Source organism: Mustela nigripes, chromosome 1, assembly GCF_022355385.1.
Source record: "Mustela nigripes isolate SB6536 chromosome 1, MUSNIG.SB6536, whole genome shotgun sequence".
NCBI lineage: Eukaryota > Metazoa > Chordata > Mammalia > Carnivora > Mustelidae > Mustela > Mustela nigripes.
In genome coordinates this window covers 69,573,061-69,600,117 of record NC_081557.1, presented here as the reverse complement: position 1 = coordinate 69,600,117, position 27,057 = coordinate 69,573,061, and the positions used below count along the sequence as shown (strand labels likewise).

Below are 27,057 nucleotides of genomic sequence, written 5' to 3'. Positions count from 1 at the left end.
TAACAATAAGTAATGTAGCCAAAGCGGGGGTGTGAAAAGGAGATCCCTTTTGTTGCTACGCGGAGAACAGTTTGGCAACATGCAGAGTCAAATTCTCAGAATGTCCTTGAAAGCTACTGGGGAGCCTGCTGTGTTCGCAGTGGGAGCCTGAAGAAGAATGAAGCCTGGGATCCCGGAGAAAGAGGACAGGGACAATAGGGACCTTTAATACCTGTTGAAGTCAGAGAAGCCACTGAAGAGGAAGGGGACACACTGCTTTGGAATTAGGGGTGTCTGTGTTTTACGTTATTTTACCAAAAGGTGAGAGTTCTTTAGTAGTCGTGTTCAGACTCCAAAATAATTAATAGACAACCCTGGAGTGGTCTGAGGCACTCTCTCTGCCATCTCGGTTCCCCTGATATTCAAACTAACCAGTGTTTTGCTATGAGTCCAAATCCCACCAGCATAAGAAAAGAAAAGCCATCTCTTAAAGCACCCGTGCTCTCCCTACCTCTTCAGGACCTCTCAGCTCCACAGTGGGACAGAGAGTTGCCAAGAAATCAGCCCTGGGCTGTATAAAGGGAGCTTGGTCCAGGGCAATGGCAGGGAATCATAGATGCCCCATAAATGGACTCATCTCGTGTTCCCAGACCAGTGAGTGCCCAGTAGTCAGATCACCAGCCAGTCTGTGAGTCCTTCCCTGGGTCGGTGCTGGCCTGGCTAGGGGGAGTGGATGAGCGACAATAAGCTATCTTCCACATCATCTTGGCATGATGTCCTAATGAAAAAACTCACAGGCCTGACACAATTGCAAAAAAACCAATCAGACCGAGTGCTAAAATCCTAAACCCAGGAGAAAGAACAGGAGGGAACGTAGGAGGGCAAGGCCTCATGAAGCAGATGGGCCTCTAGCAAGGCCCCTTCAAAGAACAACTTCCAGACTGGGCCCCCCAGCAAAGGGGGAGCGAGAAGCCACATCATCTATGATGCTTCCTACACTGTACATTCTGCTGAGAAGGATGTTTCAAGATTTCAAGAGAATCGCCAACATTTTATAAGTAGCATTTACTTTGGATTCCCTTTGCTATGTTTTGGGCAAAAAAGTGAATCACGGGTAAAGTATTTCATGCACAAAGCAGTTGGGTTTGTGAGGCTTTTCGAGAATATTCTGTTCATTTCTCTGCTAAACCCAGAGAGCCGCTCTCTGAAAGACGGTCCCCGCAGGCTCCCGCCTTACGACCATTGCAGCGACTCGCCAGGGTGACTAAGGATGTCGTCAGCAGGCTGATCGCACTGGTTATCACGGAGTAGATCTGGAATGACATCAAAATTGCAGACGTTGTGGGAAAATCATCCTACTTTTAACTTTTTTATTTTATTTAAACATGCCTCTGTTGTTCAACGACAGGTTTTGTTTACACTGTCGCTAGCAGAATATCCGAATATCACAAAACATGACATAGATTTACACATCAGGGGGCACTTCATGGGAAGGGAAGGGAGAGGGATTCTCTTCCTCCCCTCCGTGACTGTAATCCTGTGCACACCCTACAGAGCAACCGTCACACGGCATGACCACTTTTGGCTTTATTTCCAGACAGACTGGTCAACCTCTTTTTTTTTTTTTTCTTTAATTGGTTCTAACAGCCATTAGCATCATGTTCTAAGACCAATCTTCCAGGCCCTTTATGTGCTTTAAGCCTGCGGTCCTCACAGCAACTCTGTGACATAGACGGTCTCACCGAGTATGCACTTAGTGCCAAATAAATGCCTGCTGAATGAATGATTAAGCAAATGCCATTATACAGGTGAGGAAAAGCCCCTTTCATTCTCTTCATTTTGCTTCTGTCTAGCACACACCTGACACGTAACAAGATGGCAGTAAGACGGAAGTATCACACAGGCTTGGGTTCAAGTTCTACCTCTTCTACTAAAAGGGAGCTCCCAGTAATGGAGTGCTGCTCTGAGCTGGGAACCCATAGGGTGCTTCATGTATGAGGTTGTGTCCCGACTAGCAGGGAGGTGAGTGACCAGTCCGAGCTTACACAATAAACTGGAGGAGGACAGCATGTACATCGCAGGGTGAATTCCATGCCCTCTCAAAGTCTCATGTCCTCCCATTTGCCTCCATAAAACAGGATGTCTGCCTCTCTTCCCTCTTCTCTCCACAAATGCTTTGTAGCTTGACGGTAAACGTGCACCAGTCTCCAAGCAGAATTGGTGGAATTGTCCACACTGAGAATTGTCCGCACTACAGGGAAACACCCTTCCCCTGCACTTGTGACAAAGGTTTCAGAGGCAAATTCCAGCTCTTTAGTTACTCTTCCACAAGCCATCCAGGAACGATGGGAAAAGGACAGGGAAACATTAAAGACATTTTAAATATGGGGCATTTGGCATTTAGTGTCTTTAGAAGGACAATGTGTTGACTTGTTTTCTCTATCAAGATCCCTAATTGTCAATATTCTTGCTTCCATATAACACTTCACCGGGGATTTTATGAAAAATAACTCTTCTTTTCTTCACTCAAATAGTCACATATCTCAGAGTTCAGACCTTTTGGAACAAAGTTATGGAACCAATTTCCCAAATAGATCTAACACGCCTTCCCTGACAGCTTTTACCAAAAAAGAAAAAAGTTCCTATTTTTTCTTTAAAAAGTAGAAGTGGAAGTTATTGAAAAGCATACAAGAAGTATGCTCCGACTGTCCTTCCACTCCCGTGCATTCATCGTATAGGGCATGGAGTCGAGATGAGGCTAAGCATTGGACCCCAGCTTCGGAATCCCTTCCAGAGACTCAGCACAGCGTCTGTCATAAAGCCTCATGTGCCCCTTCACTTTCTGTTCACACAGATGACAAAGGGGTCCCGGTTCTAGGACCTCCCATTCCTCTGACTTCAGAGTTCAGAAGAACCTGAGCACTCAAGCCAAACTGTAGGAGAACCATTAAATTGCTTTGACAGTTGACACTGAAAATGTTCCCACAGCCTTCTTGCTATGCCAGTGTTTTCCTCCTCAATCGTTAGAAGGATCCAGCTTCCAAGATTCTCAAATCTGCCCACGGACCACTGTTTGAACACCTACAATATACCCAGCATCGTGGCAGGTTCTGAGAGAAATCCAGCCAAGCATAATGCATGGCACCCACCCCCAAAGAGCATAAACTCTAGTTGGGCAAACGTAAATATTATAGGGGCAGAAAACAATAACTTCACAATACCAGATAGCTCAGAACTCTGCAAGGGCCCAATAAGAAGGGGGAGCTTTCAGGTGCCTTTAGCAAAAGATTGAAAATCCCATTTAGTTTGTTGGGGGCAGGAGACTGAGGGAGATCAACTCACTGAGTACTACAACTCACCAGTACTACACTGAGCTCTGGAATCCACCTTTCCAGGATCCCAGACTTCATGTTAGGAAGCAACTCAGGCATCCCAAGTTATTTGGAGAGTTGGTCCCTCCCCACCCTCTCACTAATCAGCCATGAGCAAAATGGCCCGAGGAAAGCTTGCAGATGATGAGACCAAGATACTCATTCCCCGGAGGACCTCAGCAGTGTGGGAAGTGTGGTTCTTGTGCTTATGCACAAGAGAAAGTCAGAAATCTACTTGGGGGGCTGGGATGTGACCTATGGACTGAATTGTTACCTTTGTGTGGCATATTCCCTGTTTCTAGGGCAGCCCAGGAGACAAAGAATGCATTTATTTTGTGGAAAGGGATAGGGAGCAGGGCAAGAAACAGAAACCAGGGGATTGCGCAATAATGGCATTTTTAAATCCCTCCAGGAAGTTTATGTTTCGAGTCCTTTGGAAGAGCAAAGTACAGCTGTTCAAAAGGAGAGTTTACTGAGTGACCCTGGCCCCGGAAAGTTTGCTGTGGGACCCCGGCCCAACTCCGCCACGTGCTGGGTTTTTCCAGGCCATAGACATTGTCCCAGCACCTCCATTCCCAGCCCCCTCGGGGGGCAGGCAGGTCACTCTGTCTGGCCCTGGGATCCTGAGCCGGCCTCAGCCTTCCCCCCAGCAGAGACCACAGGCCTGAAATAGCACCGAGGTGTTCTCGTAGGAGAATCCGAACAAGGACGAGAGTGAAAAGAAACAGTCTGCTGGACCTCAGCAAAGCACAGTGATTTCTGTGTGGTGTGCAAACCAGACCAGACTTGCTGTGTTGAAATCGTTCCCGAAAGAAGCCCTTTCCTTGGATAGCCAGTGAAAGGGTGATATTGTGCACATATCTCACAAATTAAACATAGAAGTCTGGGGGCAGATTTATTGTACACAAGAAAAACTGCTTCCTAGACCATGTAGGTGTTGGGAAAAGTGTAAATGGTAACATGTGGGGCTCGTTTGAAGACTTGACATCCTGCCACCGGCTTCATCATCGCATAGCTCCCTAAGGCCAGAGATGATCTGGTTGGGTCTGGGTTCAGAGCTCTCTCTGCATAGTTCCTAAATCTTTCTGACTGACCAAGTGACCCTTGGTCTCTTCCCTTTCTCCTGTTGGAGCCTTGAGGGTGATGTCCCGAGCTTTCACCGTCTACTTCTAACCAGTGATGTCACCAGCCCCTCCCTGCCACCCATCCCCACGCATCCCGAACGCCCTTACCTCTGCCCTGTGTGTGCGATCCGTCTTTGTTCTGGGATCCTTAGGTCTTGGGTCTCTGTGTCCACCGTGTCCAGAACAGGGTCAGTCTTTGGTGAGCTAAAGGCTGAAGGGAAAGCAAGCAATGTGCTTAGTGATGGAGAACGAGGACTTTGGGGCCCGTCAGACTGGGACGGGGTGCATCCTGTCTCTGTATCATTCACTATGTAACTTCCTGTTAGGAGCCACGATTTCTTCACTTATACAATGAGGATGGGAATACAGGTTCAGAGAGCTGTGTGAGGCTCCACACAACTCTTAGAGTACCTCTCTTAAGCTTCCGTATGTGGTGGTTATTAGGTGACAGCCTTAGGGGGGGCCTCAGGTGCTCTTCTGAGGGGGCCCCTTCTTCCTTCACAATTTAAATAACTGTATTTGGGACATCTGGGTGGTTCAGTGGGTCAAGCATCTACCTTCGGCTCAGGTCTTGATCTCACGGTCCTGGGATCAAGTTCCGCCTTGGGCTCCCTGCTCATCAGGGAGCTTGCTTCTCCCTCTGCCTCTGCCTGCCTCTCCCCCCGCTCATGCTCACTCTCTTTCTCTGACAAATAGATAAAATCTTTTAAAAAACTAAAAAATGAAGAATTATATTCTATGAACATGCTGACATGAAGATAAATATATTACTGTTCGGTATGGAAACATTTCTTCAACTGAAAAGTTCCATTTCTCTTGCTTTAAAAGAAATTCAAACATTTTTGTGGACCCCTAAGTCTCCTGTGGGCCCTAGGTAATGTACCTAACAGTGCATAATGGATAAGTCAGCAGTGGATGAGAGATTTATTTGTGGAGATTCTTTTCTGTCCTGTTTGAATACTATTAACTGCTTTCCGGAAGTTGCTGGACTATGTGGCACTTAGGCTATATACTTCTAGCTTCCCGCAGTCCAGCTTCCCAGCCATTGGAAAGGTCCGAGTGTGGAGCTGCTCATTTCCCTTGTCCTGCCCCTCGTCTTCAATTTAAACCCAGGTCTTCCCTCCTCTGACTGAGTCTCATTTCCTGGGACTATTCCTGGCTTGTAAAATGACATTGAATTCTCTGACGAACCATTTCTCACTGAGGTATTAGTGACAAACTGTGTTCCTCCTCTACTCCTTCTAGAATATTTGCCTTTTGTTACAGAACCTGTAGAGATTCTCTACCATAATTCACAGCCATATACGATGGAGAAATTAGTCAAGCAAAGGATACACTTCAAAGTCAAGGTTGAACTTGGAGAATCTTTGATTGTCTTGGCTAATTAGCTTGATGTCTAATGTGTCTGTGCATTTGATGGCTCTTGATGACTCTTGATGACATAACTTTGATTAGAAAGTTCTATGAAGCTGAACACAGACTGTCCCCAGAATTCTCTTGCTAAAGTGTTGTGCCTGATGGAGTCCCAGTGGTATCCCCTTTAGCCGACATCACTGAAGGAGGACTTTTGCCCCCCATCTGAAGCCCCCCGCTTTCCAGCTATGCTGGTGGTAACCCCACACATATACTTAAGAAACAAGTCTTACTCCCTCTGTGCCTGTTATTTTTTAGGTATGGGCAGGAAAATGTTCTAAGAGATAACACTTTATAAAGGATACCATTTACCGCACAGCACAGGCTCTGTAGTGCAAATGCTTGCCTGGATTTCTGGCTTTATTTCTTTTTTTTCTTTTCAGAGAGAGAGAGAGAGAGAATACACAAGTGGCGGGGCAGGTGGGAGAGAGAGAGAGAGAATCTAAAGCAGACTTCCTGCCGACGCAGGGCTCGATCCCAGGACCCTAAGATCATGACCTAAGCCCAAACCAGGAAATGGATGCCCCTGGCTTTACTGCTTATTATTTGCATGACCTTGAAGTCTCAGTCTCCAAGCCTTTATTCTCTGTTTTGTAAACTGGGGCGGGGAGGCGGCTGAGTAGAATTAACAGCAGCCTCATGGAGGTGTGGTGAGAATTCTTCGGTATTGTGAGACTTAAATAAGACTATCCACGCAGAGACCTTATCATGATGCCTTGCCTAGCACGCAGATCCTCAATGAATGACTGCCATTATTATTACTATTATTGTTGTTGCCGCCACCACTAATTCTGTTACAGCCCCTCCAGTCCTGATGGCTTAGAGAAAGTGCCAGTGCTCCTTCCCAGACTCTGCAAGGCACTGCCCAGGGAGTGGCCTGAGCAATGGGAGAATCTGGCAGAACAGGTTCTTTCCAAGCAGTGGAAAGTAGATCAAAGGCAAGCACCCAAACCTGAAAAAAGAATGTATTCCTTTGTTTGTTCTTTACTGGTTGTGAAAAGACTTCCAAAATGTAACTTACACTGGAATAAAAACTGTGGCCACTCTTGAGGTGACATGGCTGAGTCCCTGTGGTCTTTGTTCTTCCTGACCCCCAAGGACAACTGGGGAGGCGCTTTGAGTTTCTGCTGAGTGTGGTGATGGCTGACAATGTTCTGTGATGTTGTTGCCTGTGTCAGTGCATAGCGAGCTCAGCAGTCAGCAAATGTGCGGAGACAGCAGTGATGGCAGCATGGGGAGCTTCACACCCAGGGGCAAAGTATACCTATGCCTTGTTGCACATCATGCATCACCCAACGTGACATTTCATGGGACTTGGATAGGCCTCTTGGTTGAAAATAACAGAAGTCCAACTCATGCTAGCTCAAGCAAAAAAGGACATTTATTTTAAAGACTCCACAATGTACCACGGAAAATGAGACAAGAGACAGGCTGATCTGGGATTGAAACCCAGCCCTGAAATTTTGCCAAAACTTGTGTCTCTCTTCTCTCTGGTAGTCTTCTCTCTTTCTACAGACTCACTTCCTCTGAGGCTTTGGTTGGCTATTGGAACAACAGCTCACAAGTTTTGTAAATGTTGATGCAGTCATCCAAAGAAAGCCTGATCTCACTTTCTCCAGTTCCAGAATTCCTCTGGCAGGAACTGATTGGCCCAGTCTAGGTCAGGTTCCTTTCTCTGATTACCAGTCAGCAATGGAAACAGGGAAAAACAGGTTAAAAGAGCACGGGACATCCACCCTAACTATATACCACTTGTGAATGAGCAAAACCACAGATAAAGGAATAAGGGATTTTTTTTTTTTTTAAGATTTTATATATTTATTTGAGAGAGCACAAGTAGGCAGAGCAGCAGGCAGAGGGAGAAGGAGAAGCAGGCTCTCCACTGAGAAAGGAGCCTGATGGGCTGGATCCCAGGACCCAGGGATCATGACCTGAGCTGAAAGCAGCTGCTTAACCAACTGAGTCACCCAGGCACCCCTAGATAAGAGATTCTTGAAATAGGGATTGAAGAACTACACGACAAAAAACACATTATTCACATTTTTTTTTAAAGATTTTATTTATTTATTTGAGAGAAAGACAGTGAGAGAGAGCATGAGCGAGGAGACGGTCAGAGGGAGAAGCAGACTCCCCATGGAGCTGGGAGCCCGATGCGGAACTCGATCCTGGGACTCCAGGATCATGACCTGAGCCGAAGGCAGTCGTCCAACCAACTGAGCCACCCAGGCGCCCCCATACTGTTCACATTTGACCCTGTAACTGCATCCTGGCCATTCCCAGACTCCTCTCACTTCACCAAAAATTCGGGATGTCTGTCTGCTCACTGACCTTGGCCCCTTCATACAGGGGAGACCGTAGCCCTAAACAAGCCAATTGCAGCACACTCTAATGGAGATGCCACAGGCTGCAGAATTAGCCAGACCTTGAGTTAAAGCCCAGGTCTGCCGCTAACTAGCTGTGTGACACTGGACAAGTTACTTAGCCTCTCTGAGCCTTGGTTTCCTTATCTATAAAATAATAGCTATCAAATAATACATAATGATTCAGGTTATTGTAAAGACTAAGAAAAATAAAGCAACCATATTTAAAATACTTGGCATATAATAGATGCTCATTTTCTATTTAGGTCACCTAGAAATCATCAGGAGGGTGAGGAGTGGTAGTAAATGAAAAGGGAGAAAAAGGAAAGTGGTAGCATTTTGTATCTGGGAAGTATCCTGCCTCAGGTATTTTACAATTATCCTGAGCAAACATTAAATAATTTAAGTGGGTCAGCTGTACTGGGAAAGCCACACTTGGATAAATACTGTCTCTCACTTTAGATGCAAACCAACAAGGATCTCAAGATCAATGGGGAATGTTTTGTTTCTCATTCATTTATCGATATGACTGTATGGTCCTCAGTTTCTTTCCCTATAATATCTATAGTGCATGTCACACAATTTAATCACTGAGTTAGTGAATGAAGTGCTTGAACATTTGGTTGTGACTCTTGTGGTTTGGAGAGGCTCTCCTCTTTGAGAATGTGGTAAGCCATTTTTTTTAATATAAACTAGAATTTATTGAGTTCTGACGATCGTAAGCAGTGTGCTAAACTTGCGTTGTCTCATTTCTTCCTATGAATCAGTGTATCACCCCCATTTTGCCGGTAAGGACAATGAGGCTTGGATACATAGAGCGGCAAAGTCACTCAGCACTCATGGTAGAACAGGAATCTGAGTGCAGCGTAGCAGGCTTCTGAGGCTGACTTCTTAACAATGTGCAATACTGGTTCTCTGCACCTTGGTTTTGGTTTTAAGTTTTCGAGACAGGCAACATAAGAAATGAATCCCCAGGAAAATCTGTGCTTAGAGGGTCTCATTAGATATAAAGGATAACTTCACAGTGTTTGTGCACCCACATGATGTCTCAGCGTGGGCGTGGATGCAAAGGCGAGGAATTACAGGAAGAGAAAGAGTAGAACAGATACACTCTCTCCTTGAATATAGCTCTTCTGATTACTTGCTTAGAGGATAATAGTGATGAAGGGTTTCACAGATGAATCCTGGAAAAAGAGAAACTGGAACCTGTGTCCTACCTTTAGACTGTCCAGCGTTTCCCATCTTGGTCAAAATGGAGCTCATTCCAGTCTGTCGCTGTGTGGGGCCGTGGGTGCATGCATGTGAAGTGTTTCGGCCTGCTCCAGAAAACCACATTCGGTGACACATTGTAGCTATTATCAATGACTCGTGATGACATATGAAGTATTTTCCATCCACTGACCTATGTTCTGATCGCGGGAACCGGTGGGATCTCTAATCACTCACTGACCTGCTCCTCCAGGAACAGTCTATTCTGTTGGGTGAGTTCCATTCCATTCCAGACTGTGTTTCATTGGTACCTTTTTCTTTCTGAATTCATCCTGTGTGTAAATGGGAAAAATTAAAACAAAACATTGAAATAGCGTGTCTCTTTTGACTAAAAGCATGTCTGGATAATATCTCATATTTTTCTTCCTTATCCTCCCTATATTTTCAGCTCCAGGGTTCCTTGAAAAGAAAACAGGTGGGTAACCTGTCTCCCGCCAACAGCAAGAGGCCCAATGGCTTTGTGGACAACTCATTCCTTGATATCAAGAGAATCCGCGTCGGGGAGAACCTCTCTGCTGGACAAGGGGGCCTCCAAGTAAACAATGGACAAAATCCAGTTATGTCAGGGACCTTGCCCATGAGCCAAGCATCCCTACGGAAGACTAACACTCTGCCACCCCATCCTCCTGGAAATGGTATCTTTAACATGGGCTTAAAGGAAGTGAAGAAGGAACCTGGGGAGACTCTGTCTTGCAGTAAGCACATGGATGGCCAGCTGGCCCAGGAGGCTCTGTTTTCCAATAGGTACGGAGAGGACCCCGTAGAGCAGCTGATGGACCCAGAGCTGCAGGAGCTGTTCAATGAACTGACAAACATTTCAGTGCCTCCCATGAGTGACCTCGAGCTGGAAAACATGATCAACGCCACCATCAAGCAGGACGACCCATTTAACATTGACTTGGGTCAGCAGAGCCAGAGGAGCACGCCCAGGCCCTCCTTGCCCGTGGAGAAGACAGTGATCAAGAGCGAATATTCCCCGGGTCTAACCCAGGGCCCCTCAGGCTCTCCGCAGCTGAGGCCCCCGTCCACTGGCCCTGCCTTCTCCATAGCCAACTCTGCCCTCTCTGCTTCCTCCCCCGTCCCTTCTGTGCCACAGAGCCAGGCTCAGCCACAGACAGCCTCGGGGACAAGCCGGGCCCTGCCGAGCTGGCAGGAAGTGTCGCATGCCCAGCAGCTCAAACAGATAGCGGCCAACCGCCAGCAGCATGCCCGGATGCAACAGCACCAGCCCACCGCCTGGTCGGCCTTGCCCTCATCGGCTGGGCCGTCGCCAGGTCCATTTGGGCAGGAGAAAATCCCCAGCCCTTCTTTCGGCCAGCAACCGTTCAGCTCGCAGGGCTCCCCCATGGCTGGGGTGGCGGGCAGTGGAAGCCAGCCGAAGGGGATGGCCAACTACATGTACAAGGCCAGCCCGTCCACGCAGGGAGGGCACCTGGACATGCTCATGCAGCAGAAGCCTCAGGATCTCAGTCGAAGTTTCATGAACACTCCGCACACGGCCATGGAACCCCGTCATGGCAACACTAAGCCTTTGTTCCATTTTAACTCAGATCAAGCAAGCCAGCAGATGCCTTCGGTTTTGCCTTCCCAGAATAAGCCTTCTCTCCTACACTACACCCAGCAGCAGCCGCAACAGCCGCAGCAGCCCCAGAGCTCCATTTCAGCTCAGCCGCCGCCACAGCAGCCATCCCAGCCCACCCAGCCCCTGACCAGCCAGCCCTTGCTAAGGTCCCCCTTGCCACTCCAGCAAAAGATCCTGCTTCAGAAAATGCAGAACCAGCCCATCACAGGCCTGGGGTTTCAGGTCTCCCAACAGCACCGCCAGGTAAGACCATAATTTTGCTACCCCAAACGCAGAGGACCTGGAGACTGCTTAGCCTGGTCCTTATGCTTTGGTTGCAACATTTGTGTTGGGGAGGAATCAAGAACACAAAGGCAGTAATGGTCCTGTAGGATGCCCATGAAGGCCTTAGGAAGCCCAGCTCTCATCGGGCATCTGGAGGCAAGAGCTAGTATTTCCTTGTAGATCATTCCTCTCGTTGGGATCTGCAGCAGTCAAAGGCTCTTGCTTATTAAGAATGTTGCATTATAATTCATGATCTTTAGTGACGTGTCCAGTTGGCAGTAAGATCTGGATACACCTGATGTCTATTCCTGCAGTCAGTAAGTCTGTCGGTCATTAAGTCGACATGCGAGTACCTACCATGTGCCAGATGTTGTGAGTATGCTGGAAATTGACATAAGTCCAGACATGATATTAAGAGTAATGACCCATCTACATCCACAGCAACCAACTGAAATGTCTGAATGCCCAACGCGTCGTAAATAGATCCTACTGGGACTCCATGCTGGTGCATTAAATAAGGCATGGCCCCTGTTTTCAGGCACAGTCCAGAGAGAAAGAGAGAAACAGGCTTTAAAACTCTCATTTGAATGCTAAGTGGAAAGGCTAATAACAGGTGATCACAGAGGTTGGGTGTCTTACCCCGCAAGGGGCTATCAGAGAAGTCTTTGGGAGAAAGTAATGCCTGCATTAAGTGTTGAAGGATGATATCGTCATCACTACAAACAGAAAAAAATATCTGTGGTTACCTTATATCCTGTGATTAATACAAAGCCGAAGTTTTATTCTGCCCCATACTTGAATAGCATGAAGAGATAGCTTTGTGCCATGAGAACACATGCTAGCGAGGAAACTCGGGTCCCCCAAGGAATTCGAGGGCGGAAACTCTTCCCGGAAGGAAGAAGGTCTGAATGTTGCTTCGTGCGTGTAATTTGGCGATCTCTGTTAGTGGCCAAGCACAAAGACAACACATTACATGTCAAAACAATATGTCGGGATATTATGACGGCACTGAGCCTAATTTCAATCACATTCCTAGAGTAGTTTTCACGACTACTGCCCAGAAAAGAATGCCACAAGCACCACAGACCGTGGCCAAGCTAACCTTTGCCCTAGATGTGTGCAAGGAGAAAACAGGCTCTCAACCAGCATTCAGGAGCTCCGCACCATGCAAAGCTTTGCGCTCTTACCCATTTAAGTAGTGTGGGGTTTAAAAAAAAAAAAAAAGTGTATTTTTTTCTAATTGTAGTTGATGAAGAATGGACTTAGAGTCATATGCATATTTTACAAAGTTCCTTTTTAACAGGTAATTTAGGGATTGTTAATAAACAAACGCTATTGTGGAACTCATTCCTAATGGCATGGGTTTGGGTGAATCTAGGTTCAAATTTGGGTTTGGAGGAATCTAGGTTCAAATTCTTACTCTGACTTTCACTAGCTGTGGGGCCTCAAGCAAGTCACTGGACCTCACGAAGCCTGTGTTTTCTCACCTGTAAATGGGAATGATAATAACATATCCTAGGATTTTTTTTTTTAGAATAAAATTAAGGAGCACTTGGGTGGCTCAGATGGTTAAGCATTGGACTCTTGATTCTAGCTCAGGTCATGATCTCGGGGTTGTGGAATCGGGCCCCGTGTCAGGCTCTGTGCTAATCAGAGAACCTGCTTGAGATTCTCTCTCCCTGTGCCTCTGCCTTCCCCCCTCAACATGTGCACTCACGCTCTCTCTCTCCCCCTCTCTATAATAAATAAATAAATCTCTTAAAAATGAGATCATTTTTCACCCAGAGTTTAGAACAAAGTTGACACTTACTATGATTATCATGGAAAGAGCCATGTATGATATCAGAATATTTTTAACAAGTATTACTCTTATGTAGGAGATGCATTGGAATAAGTCTCAATATTTTTTTTTTGCTGTGAATATCACATATTTGTTCTATTTTTAAAAATTTAATTTTTTTCAGTGTTCCAAAATTCATTGTTTATACACTATACCCATGTAATACATGCCCTCCATAATTTCCACCACGAGGCTCACCCAACCCCCACCCTCTTCCCCTCCAAAACCCTCAGTTTATTTCTCAGAGTCCACAGTCTCTCATGGTTTGTCTCCCCCCCCAGTTTCCCCCAAATCACTTCTCCTCTCCATCTCCCAATGTCCTCCATGTTATTCCTTATGTTCCACAAGTAAGTGAAACCATGTGATAATTGACTTTCTCTGCTTGACTTATTTCACTCAGCATAATCTCCTCCAGTCCTGTCCATGTCGATACAAAACTTGGGTATTCATCCTTTCTGATGGAGGCATAATATTCCATTGCATATATGGACCATATCTTTTTTATCCATTTGTCTGTTGAAGGGCATCTTGGTTCTTTTCCACAGTTTGGTGACTGTGGCCATTGCTGCTAGGAATGTTGGGGTACAGGTGACCCTTCTTTTTAGTACATCTGTATCTTTGGGGTAAATACCCAGTAGTGCAATTGCAGGGTCATAGGGTAGCTCTATTTTTAATTTCTTAAGGAGTCTCCACACTGTTTTCCAAAGTGGCTGCACCAACTTGCATTTATACTTTAAAGAACTGGAGAATCAACAACAAATTAAACCAACCCCACACACTAGAAGGGAAATAATCAAGATTAGAGCAGACATCAATGATATAGAAATAGAAGTCTCAAATTCTAACATAAAGAGTTTCAGAGAAATAAAACTATCCTGGGGCGCCTGGGTGGCTCAGTGGGTTAAGCCTCTGCCTTTGGCTCAGGTCATGATCCCAGAGTCCTGGGATCAAGCCCCGCATCAGGCTCTCTGCTCAGCAGGGATCCTGCTTCCCTTCCTCTCTCTCTGCCTTCCTCTCTCTTTGCCTGCCTCTTGGCCTACTTGTGATCTCTCTCTGTCAAATAAATAAATAAAAATCTTAAAAAAAAAAAGAAAGAAAGAAAGAAAAGAAAAAAGAAAACTATCCTTCATTCTTATATTGTCCAGCAGCATAGTGAATGGGTAGTGATTTACCCTCGCTAAGCCCAGTCTCTGATCATAAAAATGGAAATAATAAATAATTAGATATTAATAAGAGGTAGTGTTCATTATTTACCCTGTAAATGACATGACTTCTGTCTCTCTTCCTTATGGTATCTCATTTCACCCATATGGAGGAAATACCATTGTTCTCATCTTACAGGGAAACAGCTGAGACACAGAGAGATTAAGTAACTTTTCCAAAGTTGCACAGATAAGAAGTGGCAGAGCCAGGATTCTGATGGTCTGTTTTGAAGGTTGTGCTTTTAGCCACTGACTATACAGCTCACAGGTAGGATATGTTGGGAAATGAATGACCGCTTATAGACCCTTGTGAAATTCTCAAAAAGAGTATTTCCTGTAATATGAGGCATATTTACGTAATCTATAGGGTAGATGAAATGCTTTGGGAATAAAGAAAGTCTTAAATCTCTCACCTTCAGAGTTGTTAAAGAAAAGAATCAAAAAATATCTGTGTGACGGCTGACCTTCTTGACGGTGAACATTATGGAGCTACCCAAAATAAGCGATTTATAACAGGAAATTTATCTCTATATCCTGTCAGCCCTTCTTTGGGAGCCTTCCTGCCATCCTAGGTCCTGTTTCTGGCTCCATTTTTCATATCTACAGCTATACACCACACTCATGTCCTCTTTGTCCCCATCAAAGCTTCCAGAACTCAAGCACACCAGTGGGTGCTGATGGCCAAATCAACAAACATTGTTCAATGTCTTAGGTAATATTAAACCATTTCCAGTGCCTATGACACATGATGCCAAGACAATTTTCATCTTTTCAAGAAAGCCCTTTAAAAGAGATGTAAGTAGCAGCAGCATTTCAGGCTGAAGACCGGACACGGTGACCCATTTACGGCTTTGTCCTAACTTTGTATATTGAATCAAATTGTCCCTTCCTGATCCACAGTTCTAAGAGGGAGGATTTGGAAGTCCTGTGTCTGAGTTGAAAGCAAGTGTACCAGAGTTCTATGGTCAAATAAGTGGTGCCTTCTTAAAAGCATTCACCTTTGGGCGGCTGGACCCCTGCTAATCAGGGTATCATTGTTCAATATGGTTACAGAGTTTTTCTGTGAGAATTGTGTTCAGAGTTTTATGCTCATTGAGTGGATTATTGCCAGTGCAGTACTGTTCATCCTGTTAGGGTGATCTTTGAAAACACTCAAAATGGCTAATGCTGCTTTGGGTTAAAAACGAGGAATAGGTGATAGGATAGGACTGGATTTCAAATACGGCTTGTGAACTTTCTCTGAAGGCAATAAAGTAATAAATGATAATTTTGAGAAGGAACTTTCATTTGGATGTGCGTATTTTTAAGGTTTTTCTAATTCTTATTGTCTCATCTAGTATATTGCCAAGTATTCTCAGCTCAGGAAGGTTTAACCTCACCATTTATAGGAAACCGTACACATGTGTGTTCCCATTCCCAATTAGCTAAGTCTCTGTTACTCGTGACTGAAGCCATAGGAGGGGAGAGATTGGGAATTAAGCAATTCTTAAGTTTATCAACTAGAGTGTCCTAAATGAAAGCATTGGTCATGAATCTTTTTCTGTTTGTGTTACTCACTTTGTACCAAACATAGGAAGACTTGTTATGGGATTTGATCATTGGAGTCCTTTCATCTTGGACATGGTGGAAATCTTGTCTTTCTGCTACAAGATGGTAGATTGAATTTGTCAATCAGTTGCTTGTAATTTACCCAGCAGAGCATCACCCTTCAGAGCTCTTCACCCAGACAGATCTGCATGGTTAGGCAAAGAATAAACTGGGGAGAGCCTGTGCGCCTCTTTATTGGGTACCTATCTCTGTTCTCCTAGATGTGAGGGATGCCTGAGAGACGGATGCAGCATAATCAAATTGTTGGAGACCTCTTTATCGTTCCATGCCTGGGGTGGTTTCAAGTAATCCCTTCTCCAGATACTGAGAAAACAAATGGTATTTGGTATTTCACAAAATGTCTTCAGTGACTCTGTCTTACTAATGTTTGGGGCTCGGCAAATGGAAATACCTCCTGGCTATAATTTCCTTCCCTTTTTGATTTGAAGGTTATGAGAGAGGGCAGGAGAGGGACATAACACGTGCAGTTCTGATTTATCTTCAAGTCACTGAATACTTGTTTAAGGTGTGAAAGAGTTATTGGTTCACTAGGGCTTGTGAGAGTTCAAGCCAAAAGCTCTAACCTCTTGAACCAAGAAGTGATCTTTGTCAGAGCTGTATAATCAGACACTTAAAAGTGTAAAATTTTTTTTTCTAACATTAGATCCATGAAACTCAAGTGGATTCTATATTTGGTTTAGAATTATCCCATCTCTAAAAATTCTGAGAGGGAACGCAGCCAGTGAATGGATGGTTTGTTATGACCGAAACATAAATTTGTACATTTCCTCCTTAGTTTAAAGCCAAGTTTTATATCATATATTAAGAGCCTCAATCATATATTAAGAACCTCACCCTGCTCTCTCTGCCTAGCCAAGTTTATCCTTCACGCTTTACATATCTACCCTTGGCGTAAATCAGACAAGTCTCATGTTCTCACCCTTTCTTCTTTAAGGTAATTTTGTGGGGTTTTTGGTGTTTTTTTTTTTTTTAAGATTTTATTTATTTATTTGACAAATAAATCACAAGTAGGCAGAGAGGCAGGTGGCGGGGGTTGGGGGAAGCAGGCTCCCTGCTGAGTAGAGAGCCCCGATGTAGGGCTCGATCCCAGGTCCCTGAGATCAGGATTTGAGCTAAAGACAGAAGCTTAACTCACTGAGCCACCCAGGCACCCCGGTAACTTTGGATATATCTGGTCTTAAAGAAGAACACACACTTGAGGGTAGAGGAATCACTGGAGCACTCATATACTGACAAATCCTTATAATCGCCCAGTAAAAGTGCCAGAGAAGAAATATAACCTTGAATCAGCTGAGAATGACTTTTCTACTGGGAAAATAATCGCAGTATTATCCCAATGAATGCAGAATATGGATTCAGTGTTCTGCGACAATATAACTTCCAAACCACCCCTTTGCCAGGAGCCACAGATTGGCTAAAGGGTCAGCCAGTTAGGCTAGTGCCAGGGTTCAGATTTAGGGGCTAGAACCAGATCAAAAGAAGTCAGAGCGTGAAGGGCCAAAAACAAGGCCAAGCCAATGTCCTAGACAAACTGGGACACAAAATCAATCAGCATACTTGGAATCTAGGAGTGAGGCCAAAAGATGGTAGTAAACCTGTGGTCATGGGTCAAATATAAAATCTAGATTGAAGTTAGGATAGAGACCCAAGAGATGCTAGGTGATCATTACAAATGACCCTTGACAATTTGGTGATTTCTGTTATGACTCACTATGGCTGGGCCGGGCAGGGCTGGCAAGAGGGACAAGGTCTGATACACACCAAGGACTGTGCGTGGCAGACCAAGAACATACTATGTTTGCATTTTCATTTTATCTTTGATACTTCGTCATTTATCTTTCCAGTTGAAAAGAAAATAAAAATGCATTTTTAATATTCCATGAGACCAGTGCTAGGGCTGAGCCCAAATAAATTTCCAAACGTGTATGTTAATCTGACCTATACTGAAGAATCTTGATTGGCAAAATTAGCAGGAGGGGGATTTTGCATGTGTCTTGTTAGTTTCTGTTAGCTGATTTGTTGGCTTTCACATTAGTACCAATTCTGTGCCACATGCGAACAGCCCAAATGGTAGATACTATCAATCCCTTTGAGGGCACTGAGGCTCAGAGAGGTTAAATAACTTGCTCAGAACTACAGTTAGGAACTGGTCTGAATTGAAGCCCAGTGTTAATAACCACTGGGCCGCTTACGTTATGCAACTAGGTAGATGTGGTTTGGGTTGTGCTAACAGAGCCTTTGCTAGGGAATCTGTTCGAAATTTCGTGATTGTCTACATGCCCAGTTTATTTCTACCTCAGGGAAAATTTAAGCCAAGAATTCTGACGCAGGGAGGGATCTTCAGGCAAATTCACCAACGTGGTCTTGTCTGAATCCACAGATCTTTAGGTTTCCCCACCTGCCCCAGCCAAGAGCCTTGAGCTTAAAGATCTAAGGCTAAATTGAGTACTGCCCCGTTCTGAACTCTACCAATGGTTTTTATCCATTCATTCAAAAAATGTTTGTTGAGGGTTTGCTGTTTGTCACCGTCTGGACACTGATACCACCACTCAGAACAAAGAAGATATGGTAAGGGACCAAAAAATAAATAAATAAATAAATAATATTTTTAAAAGATTAAATAATCAGAGAGTATTTTCAAACTGAGCTGTTTTCATCCTACCGCAGACTTGGTTTATTCTTGCTTTTGTTGCTAGGCTGATTTGCTGGTGGGTGCCTTGGTACCTCTGATCTCATATAAAAATGGAGAATGCCCAGGGGAGTGGTAGATGACTTTGTTTTTCAAGGAAAAAATTTCAAGAGTTTGGTTAGCTTTTTTCAATGATAAAGAAAACTCATTCCCTTTCTTGTCCTTTAACATGCTCCATCAGGATTTAAGAACTGTGTGGGGTCCCTGTTAGAGTTTCACCACGGGAAAAAACCATAATGCGTGCATGCATTTGTATGATAAGAGTTTATTGAGCACCTACAAGGTGCCAGGAATTGGAAATGAAAAGATCACGTGATGTAGAGAACCCTCTTTGCACCCATCTATAAGATCAGGAAGGCATGGTCCCAACTCCTCAGTGAGCTTTTGATGTGAAGGAGATGTCTGTCCTAGATACTCACTGGGTTCTTCTTGGGGATACATAAATCCGCTCTGTACAATAACTGAATCCAAATCACATGGGCCTTTCCCGTAAGGCTACCAATTCAACTTTGAATGTGTTATTTTAACCTTTTACAGAGTAGAGCTCTCTTTTACTGGATATTCCACTTTCATGTCTGTTTTATTTTGTCATCCTAGTATGTAATAGCTCAGAGCACAATAGAGTGAATTTGCGTAAAGCAACAATTAACTCCTGTATTCCTCAATAAAGAAATCAACACAATAACAAGAGGAACACGTTAGCCTTGGAATCATAATGCATAGGGTTTAAATCCACACTTAGGGGAATGACTTCTATTATTTTCATTCCAAGGTCTTTGTCAGTATGTTGCATCCATCAACAAGAGCTGTGCATTTAAAGCATTAATGCGTAATTCAGCCTGTTGAATACCAAGTTTCCAACCAGGGAAAAAAGGGGTATGAGGTTAAGAAATAGATTTGATCCCAAGGATGGAAATGCAAGAGGGTTAATGGAAAATCTGACAGATATTTAACTATAATGTGCATTAATGTAGGTGACTCAAACAGTCCCCTTTGCACCTATTCTAATTAGTTCTGCCTTTTCTAATCAGATGTCAGTTGTTATCAGTTTGGTAGAGGGGGGGGGTGATTTCTTTTTGTGAAATTGAAAGGAAGCAACAACCCATTTCGCCGGTGCAGTAATCAGTAAATGTTCACGTTAATGGTTAATTAAAGTCAGGCACAGAAACTTGAGATTCTGAAGGTGTTTATTATAAGGAGCTCTCCATTTGAAACAAAAGACGGCACAAATGTTTAGACTACCAGGATCAGAGAGATGAAATGGGAGTGAATCATCTTACGCTTTTACACTGCGTTTTAAGCAGGGAAGACCAAACTTACACACACAGAGCCTAGGCAGCTCTCTGGATACTAATTAGAGAACTCCAGCTGAATATTTGCATTTCATGCAATGAATCTGAACAATAAAGTGGCACTTTATTCTCCACGCAATAAATTGAATAGCGCATAATAGAGGGAAGCCAATGACTACTTTCCTGTGCATCCTGCAAAATCAAGTTTCAAGGTCCCCGAGGAAGAAAGAATGGGGGTGGTTGACCTGTTTCCCTTTCTTTCTGCTGCTAATTCCCTCCACCATGAATCACTGGCATTTTCCACAGTTTGCTTTTCACAGGAGCTTAAGTTCGGCTCCACCTTTAGGAAACATGAACTTCATAAACAGGGAGGTTTGGGCGCTTCTTCTTGGTAGTCCACAGGCCTGTGCGGGTGTGCACATGAGCCTGTGGGCTTCACGCTCTGGGCTTGGGCTCCCCTTCCTACTCTGTGCCTCTGGGTCTTTGTCGCGTTCCCCCTCCCTTCGGCTCTAGCCTCTCCTCTTCCACCCTTTCCCTACAGATCAGTTTTTGAACTCACCCCTTTTCCCTGACCTCCTGGAGACCTGTTCGATGGCAAGCCTTCAGTGGGAATGGGGGAAGGGGGAAGGAGAGGACATTTAGCCACTGAAGCTGTTGTTAGCCACAAGGATGAAGAGACTTTTCCTGGAAGAGGATCTGTCCTGGGGAGAGCCACGAGGCTAAATGAGCTGGCAGGCCCATCTCTCTCTCCCACAGGCCTCTGGCACAAAAAAGTGAATTCTGAATGGACATACCCACGGGCAGAACATATCCTGAATAGCTTCTGACCATTGTCCCTTCTCACGTCATGTGCTGGCTAAACTGGCCTGCCTCCCTCCAGTCTTGCCAACCTGCTACTGGAGTGAGCATGCTTAAACAGGAATGTGGTCAAGTCTGTCACCTACCTGAGGCCCGCAAATGACCTTCATTTTCTCAGAATAAAATCTCAATCTTTATGTAGCTTATAAAGCCTTATATGACCAGGCTCCTGCCAAGATTTATTGGTTTCCACTCCCAGCTTTTGTTTATTCCTTGACTCCCACCCACTCATTCACTCATCTTTACCTGCCACGTTCACACACACTCTGCACTCTGGCTCCTGCCATAAAAGGTATACTCTGATTCCTGAGAAGTACCATGCTTTCCCTCACCCTCAGGTCTTCAAGTATGTTGTTCCTTCCATCGAGAACATTCTTCTGTTCTGCTCTGCACAGCTAACCTAACTCTGTGCTCTCTCAGTCTCAGCTGAGATATTTCCCCCACAAGGTTTCCCTGGCTTCCCGATTTGGATTAGCTCCCATCCTATACTCTCTGGTAGCTACTTCTGCTTCCGCTGTTTTAGCTGATATCAGTCCTCATCTACCTGTGTTCTTGTGTGTCTTCCTCAACTAAACTGCAGGCTACTTGAAGGCAAGGATTGTGTCCATCTTGTTCACCATTGTATTCCAACTTTTGACATGGCTACTACATGGGAGGAACCCAAAACATATCTGTTGAACAATGAACACACGAATTACACCATTGACCCACCATCCATTCTTCTGTTCCTGGGAGTTAAGGGTGCCAACATGCTACCCTCTCATCCCAAGAAGGAAGGAGCAGGAGCTATCTTTTCCACCTTCTTCCATAACAAGTCCGCCCTTAAAACACCATTTGCCCATGGATCTGCACCAACGGTTCTAGTTTGCAGGGGTAGAAACTAGAGAATTCACTCTCAGCTATGCCCCAGCTAGGCTCTTCCTTGGAGCCTAGACTGACCTATACCACAGGGAATCATATGGGTAAGAGTCAACCAAGAGAATTTTATCAACAATATTCCAAATGATTCTTTGCTTTTATGAAACATATGGAACATCAGTAATTTACCAACAGTGACCAAAACACACTCCCTACCCATAGGTAATGGACAGAAACAAGTGATTATGTAGTGTTATAAGGTTTCTGATAGAAGTGGCCATAGGATATTCAGAGAACACAAAGATAAAGCACCTTTGGGAACTAGAAAATGCTTCCTGAATAAGGCATCATCTTCCTCACCTTTGTTCCCTGTGTACTCACATTATTGCAAGCCTCCCTCTTTCCAACTCCCTTGTCCCTCTCAGTAGTGGGCTGGATGGCATGTCCAAGAAATTCTACCTCGTTCTGTACTCCATAGGGCCGTGGCCAGTGGTTGGGCTTCCATTTATCTCTGTTGCTTTGACCACGCCTTCTCCCTGGAAATGCCACTTCACTGCAAATCCAGTCACTCCCCAAGGCTCTCTTTCACTGGACTGGCTCTCCTTCCCATGAATGTCTTTTGCCCAACAGTTCCCTTTTCCGTCCTGCCTGTGGCTTCCTGCCCAGCTGCTTGGAGAGTTCCAAAGTGTCTTAGAACCCCAGTCTCTGCCCTAACTGCCTATGTTGCTGACATCACCTCTCCCCAAGCTCTGAAATAAGTAAAATTTGTTCCCTCCTCCTCTAGTACATACAACAGATTGCCAACACTGTTGGTACCATTCTTATATCGTATGGTAATTTTGTTTAGATATCCGACTGGTCCAGTGAACGAGGAATTCCTGGAGAGTTGGACCATGGAATTTCTTTTTCTTCTCTGAACCCACAAAGCTTTTTGTATCTCTCATTGCATTCATTGCTTGCTACCTTGAATTATAGTTAAGTCTATACATCAACCCGTCCACTAAACTGCAAGCTCCTTGAGACTGGAGTCTACATATAATTTTTCTTTGTGCCTCCAAGGGCTAACAGAGTACCTGAGAAAAAGTCCCAACATAAGGACACAGAAAAAGGAAAGAAGGGAAAGACGCCTCACTGTGTGTGAGTGTGTGTGTGTGTGTGTGCGTGTTACAGGTGTATGGTCTTGAAATCAAAGGGAAAAAAATAGGGTTGAAGAACTTCTGACATCAACCTAAAAATAAAAAGGTACATTATTGAGAATTTATGCATGGTTTACCTTAGTGATCAGATAGCCTTGGTCAAATTACTTGGAGTCTCTGAAACTGAGCTGCATTATCTGTACAGTAAGAATTATGACACTATTTTGCAGTATTATTGAAAACATTCCATGAGACTTAGGACAAATGTAGGGCCTTGATGGCAACTCACCTTGATGGCAACTCACAAGTGTTAGCTTGCTTTCCTTTGCACACTAAGGACTACCAGAAACAAATCCACTGAAATAATCCAAATTAAATGTTAGTAAACACTTGCAATGGTTGAATTCCAAATCTGACTGTACGTTTCCAGGCAATTAAGGCAAAAAGAAATTATGTGGGGGATATAGGGGTTCTTCTTCTCTAGCATGAAAGAAAGCACACCAGTTCATCAGTAGAGGCAAACTATTTCCTGGAAATGAATTCAAAGGTACATTTATCACTGGGGGAATTAGGTAACACGATGGATATCTTCCACCAAACACATTTTGCAAAGACACCATGACACCGTTTCCTTTGAAGTTTCTGTTTTTAAGCTGCATTATAAGACCCAAGGCCAAAATCCTGGATTTTAATTCAGTGAATACTTTTCCCTGGGAAGCTGAGATAATGGGGTACAGATGTCATGTTTTCTGAAACTCTGTATCAATGGTTTTTACACTTTGTTTAAGTAAGAATACATCTCTCTTCCCCTCTCCCTTTCAAAGTTTCCCTGAGACACCTCCCTGGAACTTAGATTCCTTCCGGACAGTCTTCAACTCTGGGTTCTGGCTTATCCCAAGGTAGAGTTTAGAGACTATATGGGAATGCATAATTCAAATTCCCGTTAGACTGCATCACTCAAATCTCAATGTCTCGAATGAGGCTCTGGCAAACCCAAGCATTGTGTAAAGTAGATGAGACCTATGAAATGTCTACCTCTGAGCCAGCTTTCAAGGAGAATGTTTCAAAAATCCTTTTAAGCTATAATCTTATCCCTCTGCATAGAACAAAACTGTACATTTCAGATGCACCCCCTCTGCTCACCAGAGCAACCTCATTAAAAATCACTGTGAAAACATTCAGCAATTGATACAGTTATTTTTGATCAAAAAATACATAACCACTTCCTGTACACAGAACACCATGCCAACTGCTCTAAGAAAGGTGCTGAAGGGGGTGTGCCCTGTGGTGGGGACCGCAGGGGCATGAGAAATAGAAGGTTCTGGACGTGGACTTCCTTTAGGAATTAGACCTTGTTTACCCCCTTTGTTACAATTTTATTCTGTGATCCTTGAATTTAATGATTCTAAAATCCAATTACTGTCCTCACCCTCATCCTTGTTATCAAAGGAACCCAGGCAAATAATTTAAAAAGACAAGTCTTGCTAAAAGGTAAAAGCTATTCCTTGGCACCCCCTTCCCTCAGCTGTCACCTAGAGGAAACTACTTTCATCATGTTGAGTTTCTTCTTCTGGTAGTTATCATCAGATCACTAAATTCACGCATGCCTCAGACCTCTTGGTATGTTCTTTTTTACATCTTACACAATAGATGAAGATTTTAGTCTTTCTTTGTCTTCCCCTTTGCCACTGCAAGGTTTTGTCAAAAATTTGCCCAAGTCCATATCAGTGTCTTCAGAACTATGAAGACATTAGTAATGTTTACAGCTAAGACAAGCCAGAGTACTGAAACCATAATTCCTCTGAAAGAGCTCAGTGTCTAACTTTCTTTTCATTTGTAAAATTTCTTTGACTCTCTGGCTGTGTCTTCTCATTCCATCCAATAGCTCTGTGAAACATCTGTCAGTTTTCCACCTGTAATTCCTGTCAGATGATCTGTTTGTTGTTTCTTTTCCTGGATGCCTCTTCCCAGGAGCCTTCTCTCCCCAGCCCAGACGTCCCCACAGAGTTCTATAGGCCCCCAGATAGTGCTGTCACCCTAGGACTTCCTGCCTCCATGCTGGGAATGCTTTCATTTCTTTCCTTTATCGGATTTCCTCTTCTGGGTCCCGTGTGTGGCTCTATTTGCTTATTTCAATCTCATTTTGGTGGTCTATGTCTGCTGATAGCTTCCTGACAAAGGATATATGAAAGGTAAATGTTGAAACCTTCAGAGACATTATAACTCCTTTGAGACAATAAGAAGAAACTCAAAGCATCAAGAAAGAACATTGTCGAATAGTGATAATGCCCTCCTAGATACATTCAGTGCTATGGAGTGTGCAAAGAAGGGATGAGAAAGAAAGCTTCATTTATTGAGCACCTACTGTGGGCTAATTGGTTTTTCCATGGCATTTCTAAGAAACAAGCATCATTTTCTCTTCCTTATCCATGAAGATCGATAGTCTTCATGAGCAGAATGCGTAGTAATTGGCCTAAATCACACAGCTATCAGGTGGCAGAAGTGGAATTCAGATAATGTTTGTCTGCTTCTAGCCATGCTCTGCACACTGTGTCTCAAACATAAATGCACAATCCTTGCCCTAAAGGAGTTTGTTCAGCCACGTCTTTAATCCAAATCGGACATTTGCTACTTTTTTGCCCACTATACTACTCTCATACTGTGTGTGTATGTAATTTAATTCTGATTAATGCAATATCTATTTTCATAGTTTCATGTACATCAAGTTTTAATATATTTTTCCATGAAATTCTGGAACATAGCTATTTCCAAAGAAGATTTCAGTTTTTGATCCCACTCTATTTATTAGGGATTAAGCAGTTAGTCTGATCTGGTTACCACTGAAAATGTGTTCATGGTTTTGCCCTTCTCCCTGGTGGATTTTGGGTTCTATGCCAGTCTGTTCATTTGCTGACATTTATCACACTTAGCTCCTGCCTCAGAGACATCCAGGATTATTGGTGGGGAATGACTCCTGGCCATGACCTGTAGCAGCAGGTTCTCTAAGCTCTCTTCCCCCTGGAAATCTGTATTGGTGTCTCTCTCCAAAACAAAACAGAAGAATAAGTACAAAGGGTAAAAACATAGGAAGGGATTTAAAAATGAATGAAAAAAGATAGAATCATTGGTTTTGTATAATCAGTTACTGACCCATATACAAACAAATGAGATCAACACATTTCATTTACGATGCTGTTGAATCCCTCTGACAGCTTTTCTCACCCAGAGGCCTTGACCCTTGACACAGCTCTCAGTCAGCGAGGAGTACCAAGATCAGGGTCAGCGGCCAGACCCCAGCCCAGGGACTGTCCCCATGGCATTCTCGGGCAATGTCTCCATTATGGCGCCAGCACCACTCTTCCCTGAAGCAGAAACACAGAACCCTTTCCTCCAGTTAGAGATCAGAACCAGGTAACCATCCTCTGAACAGTCTCTACTTTTGAGTACTAGGTTCTAAAAGTTAATTTTTAGTTTGGTTGTTTGATACTCCTGGTGCATTTTGTCTATAGGAGCAATTTAAAGAAACTTTATCATGTCCCAGGCTGGCCTATTTGAAGTCTATTTGACACTTCTGGCCATTGACCTGTTAGAGTACTGACCACAAATTCTCAAACACTGCATTTCAGAAAAAAAAAAAAAAAAAAAGGTTGTTCAACGTACACTGGTTGAACCAGGCTTAGGGGTGGAATCAGGAATATAGTCTACTTAGTGAAACAGAGAATCCCTGTTCAAGACAGAAATGGGAGTCCCATGTGTGCACAGAGAACTTTGCTCTGAAAGCCACGGAGTATGAAGGGCCTAACTCCTAGGCCTGGCTCTGGGTTCTGAATGAGAAGACAAGGAGTATTTTTGGCTGGACCTTCATGGCAGGGGGAAGCAGGCCTTCAGACCAAGGGAGGAGGAAAAGTGAGATTAGCCAGAGCTCACCAGTGAAGGGCCACAGAGCTCTTCCTGTCTAGTGGTCATTTATAGATATTTATAGATTGGGGGCTACCTGAATGCCTATCAGTATCTATGCCTATCCACACCAGTTTTGTGGGCAAAAGTTTGTTGACATGTTTTATCAAGGTAAAAAGGTTTTGAGCCATCAGTTCTATTTCCAAAGTCTATACAGAGCCCTGGGCAGTAAAGGTAGGACTTGGTAGCGGAGGCTGTGTTTTGCATATATGAATAGAGTCCCCCAAACAACTTGCTCCCTTTACTCCTGTTACA

General features: G+C 44.1%; 1 protein-coding gene across 1 annotated transcript in view; it reads left to right on the top strand.

The window, feature by feature from the left end:
• Window positions 1–27,057, top strand: part of MAML2 (mastermind like transcriptional coactivator 2) — a 343,174-nt gene that overhangs the window by 223,559 nt on the left and 92,558 nt on the right. The window contains exon 2 of the mRNA XM_059413207.1: window positions 9,905–11,341. Within this exon, the coding sequence (XP_059269190.1) occupies window positions 9,905–11,341 (1,437 nt within the window). The remainder of the gene's footprint in view (window positions 1–9,904; window positions 11,342–27,057) is intronic.